General features: G+C 63.3%; 1 protein-coding gene across 1 annotated transcript in view; it reads left to right on the top strand.

Annotated features, from left to right (window-relative positions):
• Positions 1-4,415: 4,415 nt before the first annotated feature.
• The window catches only part of LOC103583438 (spore wall protein 2-like), a gene marked incomplete at its 3' end in the record, with an annotated part of 1,015 nt that continues 436 nt past the window's right edge, over positions 4,416-4,994 (top strand). Inside the window, exon 1 of the mRNA XM_008564751.1 lies at positions 4,416-4,731. Within this exon, the coding sequence (XP_008562973.1) occupies positions 4,416-4,731 (316 nt within the window). The remainder of the gene's footprint in view (positions 4,732-4,994) is intronic.

The raw sequence follows: 4,994 nt of genomic DNA, 5'->3' as shown, positions 1-4,994 counted from the left end.
AGCAACCGAGATGGAGGAAGCCCCCTAGATGGAGGAAGCCCGTGATCGAGGAAGCCCCTGAGATGCAGGAAGCTCCTGTTGGAGGAAGCCCCGTGACCGAGGCAGTCCCGAGATGCAGGATGTCCACGAGACGGAGGAAGCCACCGAGACGGAGGAAGCCTCTGACATGTAGGAAGCACCCGAGACCGTGGAAGCCGACGAGACCAACGAAGCCCCCGGGACGGAGGAAGGCCCGTAGAGGGAGGAAGACCCTTATAGGGTGGAAGTCCCCGTCGCGGATGAAGCCCCCAACGCGGAGGGAGGAAGGCCCCGAGACGGATGAAGGCCCTGAGACGGAGGAAGCCCCGAGATGGAGGAAGCCCCCAGACAGAGGAAGCCCTGAGACCGAGGAAGCCNCCTCGAGATGCAGGAAGCCCCTGATATGTAGGAAGCGCCCGAGACCGCGGAAGCCGCTGAGAACGAGGAAGCCCCCGAGACCGAGGAAGCCGCTGAGAACGAGGAAGCCCGGAGACGGAGTAAGCCCCTGTCACGGACGAAGCCCCGAAAACATGTAGGAAGCGCCAGAGACCGAGGAAGCCGCCGAGACTTAGGAAGCCCCGGAGACTGAGGAAGGCCCGACAGGGAGGAAGTCCATGAAGGTGGAAGACAGTGACATGCAGGAACCCCCGATGTGGAGGAAGCCCCCCACGCGGTAGAATCAACTGAGAGGGAGGAAAGCCCCAAGAGGGAGGAAACCCGTGATCGAGGAAGCCCCTGACAGGTAGGAAGCTCCTGTTGGAGGAAGCCCCGAGACGGAGGAAACCCTGAGACGGAGAAAGCTGGAGACTTGGAGGAAGCACCCGTTGCATAGAGGAATCCCCGAGACGGAGAAAGCCCTGAGACGGAGGAAGCCCCCGACATTGAGGAAGCCCACGACAGGTAGGAAGCCCCCGAGATGGAAGAAGCCCCCGACGTGGAGGGAGGAAGGCCCTGGGACCGAGGAAGGCCCTGAGACCGAGTAAGTCACCGACAGGGACAAGCACCAGAGACGGAGGAAGGCCTCGACACGAGGAAGCCCCCGACGCAGAGGGAGGAAGGCCCCAAGACGGAAGAAGGCCCCGAGATGGAGAAAGCCCCTGAGGCTGAGGAAGTCCCCGAGACTGAGGAAGGCCCGGAGAAGGAGGAAGACCCTGACAGGGCGGAAGCCCCCGACGCAGAAGAAGCAACCGAGACGGGGAAGCCCCCGAGAATGAGGAAGCCCGTGATCGAGGAAGCCCCTGACATGCAGGAAGCTCCTGTTGGAGGAAGCCCCGAGACGGAGGAAGCCCCCGACATGGAGGTAACCCCTCACATGGAGGAAGCCCCATGACAGAGGAAGCCCCCGAGACGGAGGAAGCCCCCGACATGGAGGTAACCCCTCACATGGAGGAAGCCCCATGACAGAGGAAGCCCCCGAGGCAGAGGGAGTAAGGCCCCGTGGCCGAGGAAGCCCCCAAGACGGAGGAAGCGCCCAAGACAGAGGAATCCCCTGATACCGAGGAAGCCGCCGAGAACGAGGAAGCCCCCGAGATGGAGGAAGCACCCGATACCGAGGAAGCCGCCGAGAACGAGGAAGCCACAGACAGGGAGCAAGCCCCAGAGATGGAGGAAGCCCCCGACGCAGAGGGAGGAAGGCCCCAAGACAGAAGAAGGCCCCGAGACGGAGAAAGCCCCCAAGACCCAGGAAGGCCCGGAGACGGAGGAAGGCCTCCCTGACATGCAGGAAGTTCCTGTTGGAGGAAGCCCCGAGACGGAGGAAGCCCCTGACATGCAGGAAGTTCCTGTTGGAGGAAGCCCCGAGACGGAGGAAGCCCCTGACATGCAGGAAGTTCCTGTTGGAGGAAGCCCCGAGACGGAGGAAGCCCCCGACATGGAGGTAACCCCTCACATGGAGGAAGCCCCATGACAGAGGAAGCCCCCGAGATGAAGGAAGCCCCGGAGACCTAGGAAGGCCCAGGAGGGAGAAAGACCCTGACAGAGCCGAAGCCCCCGACGCGGAGGAAGCCCCAGACGCAGAGGGAGGAAGGCCCCGTGGCCGAGGAAGCCCCCGAGACGGAGGAAGCGCCCAAGACAGAGGAATCCCCCGATACCGAGGAAGCCGCCGAGAACGAGGAAGCCACAGACAGGGAGCAAGCCCCAGAGATGGAGGAAGCTCCCGACGCAGAGGGAGGAAGGCCCCAAGACAGAAGAAGGCCCCGAGACGGAGAAAGCCCCCGAGACCCAGGAAGCCCCCAAGACCGAGGAAGGCCCGTAGACGGAGGAAGGCCCGTAGAGGGAGGAAGACCCTTACAGGGTGGAAGACCCCGACGTGGAAGAAGCAACCAAGACGGAGGAAGCCCCCTAGATGGAGGAAGCCCGTGATCGAGGAAGCCCCTGACATGCAGGAAGTTCCTGTTGGAGGAAGCCCCGAGACGGAGGAAGCCCCTGACATGCAGGAAGCTCCTGTTGGAGGAAGCCCCGAGACCGAGGCAGTCCCGAGATGCAGGATGTCCACGAGACGGAGGAAGCCTCTGACATGTAGAAGCACCCGAGACCGTGGAAGCCGACGAGACCAAGGAAGCCCCCGGGACCGAGGAAGGCCCGTAGAGGGAGGAAGACCCTTATAGGGTGGAAGTCCCCGTCGCGGATGAAGCCCCCAACGCTGAGGGAAGAAGGCCCCGAGACGGATGAAGGCCCTGAGAGGGAGAAAGCCACGGACATGGAGGAAGCCCCGAGATGGAGGAAGCCCCCAGACAGAGGAAGCCCTGAGACCGAGGAAGCCCCCAAGACATAGGAAGCCCACGAGACCGAGGAAGCCCCCAACGTGGAGGAAGCCCCCCGACGCCGAAGAAGCCCCCGAGAAGGAGGAAGGCCCCAAGATGGATGAAGGCCCCGAGACCGAAAAAGCCACCAACAGGGAGCAAGCACCAGAGACGGAGGAAGGCCTCGACCCTAGGAAGCCCCCGACGTGGAGGGAGGAAGGCCCCGAGATGGATGAAGGCCCCGAGAATGAGGAAGCCACCGACAGGGAGCAAGCCCCAGAGACTGAGGAAGGCCTCGACCCGAGGAAACCCCAGACGCGGAGGGAGGAAGGCCCCGAGATGGAGGAAGGCCCATAAAGGGAGGAAGCCCCAAGACCGAGGAAGTCCCCAAGACCGAGGAAGTCCCTGTGGCCGAGGAAGCCCCCGAGACGGAGGAAGGACCTGATACCGAGGAAGCTGCCGAGACCGAGAAAGCCACCGACAGGGAGCAAGCCCCAGAGATGGAAGAAGGCCTTGACCCGAGGAAGCCCCGGACGTGGAGGGAGGAAGGCCCTGAAATGGAAGAATGCCCCGAGACGTAGAAAGCCACGGAAATGGAGGAAGCCCCGATACGGAGGAAGCCCCCTAGACATAGGAAACCCACGAGACTGAGGAAGCCCCCAGCATGGAGGAAGCCCCAGACGCGGAAGAAGCAACCGAGACGGAGGAAGGCTCCGAGACGGAGTAAGCCCCTGTCACGGACGAAGCCCCGAAACGGAGGAAGACCCTGAAAGGGCGGAAGCCCCGACGCAGATGAAGCCCCCGACGCGGAGGGAGGAAGGACACGAGACGGAGGAAGGCCCGGATACGGAGGAAGACCCTGAAAGGGCGGAAGCCCCGACGCAGATGAAGCCCCCGACGCGGAGGGAGGAAGGACACGAGACGGAGGAAGGCCCGGATACGGAGGAAGACCCTGAAAGGGCGGAAGCCCCTGACGTGGAAGAAGCCCCTGATGCAGAGGGTGGAAGGCCCTGAGACAGATGAAGACCACGAGACCGCGGAAGCCACCGACAGGGAGCAAGCCCCAGAGACGGAAGAAGGCCTTGACCTGAGGAAGAGACGGAGGAAGGCCCCGAAGTGGAAGAATGCCCCGAGACGTAGAAAGCCACGGACATGGAGGAAGCCCCGATACGGAGGAAACCCCGAGACAGAGGAAGCCCCGAGACCGAGGAAGCCCGCGACATGGTGGAAGCAACCGAGACGGAGGAAGGCCCCGAGACGGAGTAAGCCCCTGTCACGGACGAAGCCCCAAAAAGGAGGAAGCCCCTGACATGTAGGAAGCGCCAGAGACCGAGGAAGCCGCCGAGACTTAGGAAGCCCCGGAGACTGAGGAAGGCCCGGAGAGGGAGGAAGACCCTGAAAGGGCGGAAGCCCCGACGCAGATGAAGCCCCCAACCCGGAGGGAGGAAGGCCCCAAGACGGAGGAAGGCCCCGAGACTGAGGAAGCCAGCGACAGGGAGCAAGCCCCAGAGATGGAGGAAGGCCTCGACCCGAGGAAGCCCCGGACGCGGAGGGAGGAAGGCCCAGAGACGGAGGAAGGCCCGGACAGGGAGGAAGCCCTCGACGTGGAGGAAGTCCATGAAGGTGGAAGACACAGACATGCAGGAAGCCCCTGACATGCAGGAAGCCCCCGAGAACAAGGAAGCCCTCGAGATAGAGGAAGCTGCCGAGACTGAGGAAACGCCCGAGACGGAGGAAGCCCTCGACACCGAGGAAGGCCCTGATACTGAGGAAGCCGCCGAGACCGAGAAAGCCACCGACAGGGAGCAAGCCCCAGAGACAGAGGAAGGCCTCGACTCGAGGAAGCCCCTGACGAGGAGGGACGAAGGACACGAGACGGATGAAGGCCCCGAGACGGAGAAGGCCCCGGATATGGAGGAAGCCCCGATATGGAGGAAGCCCCGAGATCGAGGAAGCCCCCGAGACCGAGGAAGCCCCTGACGTGGAGGAAGCTCCCGCCGCAGAAGAAGCAACCGAGACGGAGGAAGCCCGTGATCGAGGAAGCCCGTGATCGAGGAAGCCCCTGACATGCAAGAAGCTCCTGTTGGAGGAAGCCCCGAGACGGAGAAAGCTGGAGACTTGGAGGAAGCACCCATTGCATAGAGGAAGCCCCGAGACGGAGGAAGCCCCCGACGTTGAGGAAGCCCCCGAAGCGGAAGAGACCCCTGACATGGAGGAGGCTTCCGAGACGGAAGA

The sequence above is a fragment of the Galeopterus variegatus genome, unplaced genomic scaffold (assembly GCF_000696425.1).
Source record: "Galeopterus variegatus unplaced genomic scaffold, G_variegatus-3.0.2 Scaffold22964, whole genome shotgun sequence".
NCBI lineage: Eukaryota > Metazoa > Chordata > Mammalia > Dermoptera > Cynocephalidae > Galeopterus > Galeopterus variegatus.
This window is presented reverse-complemented; position numbering and strand designations above follow the sequence as displayed.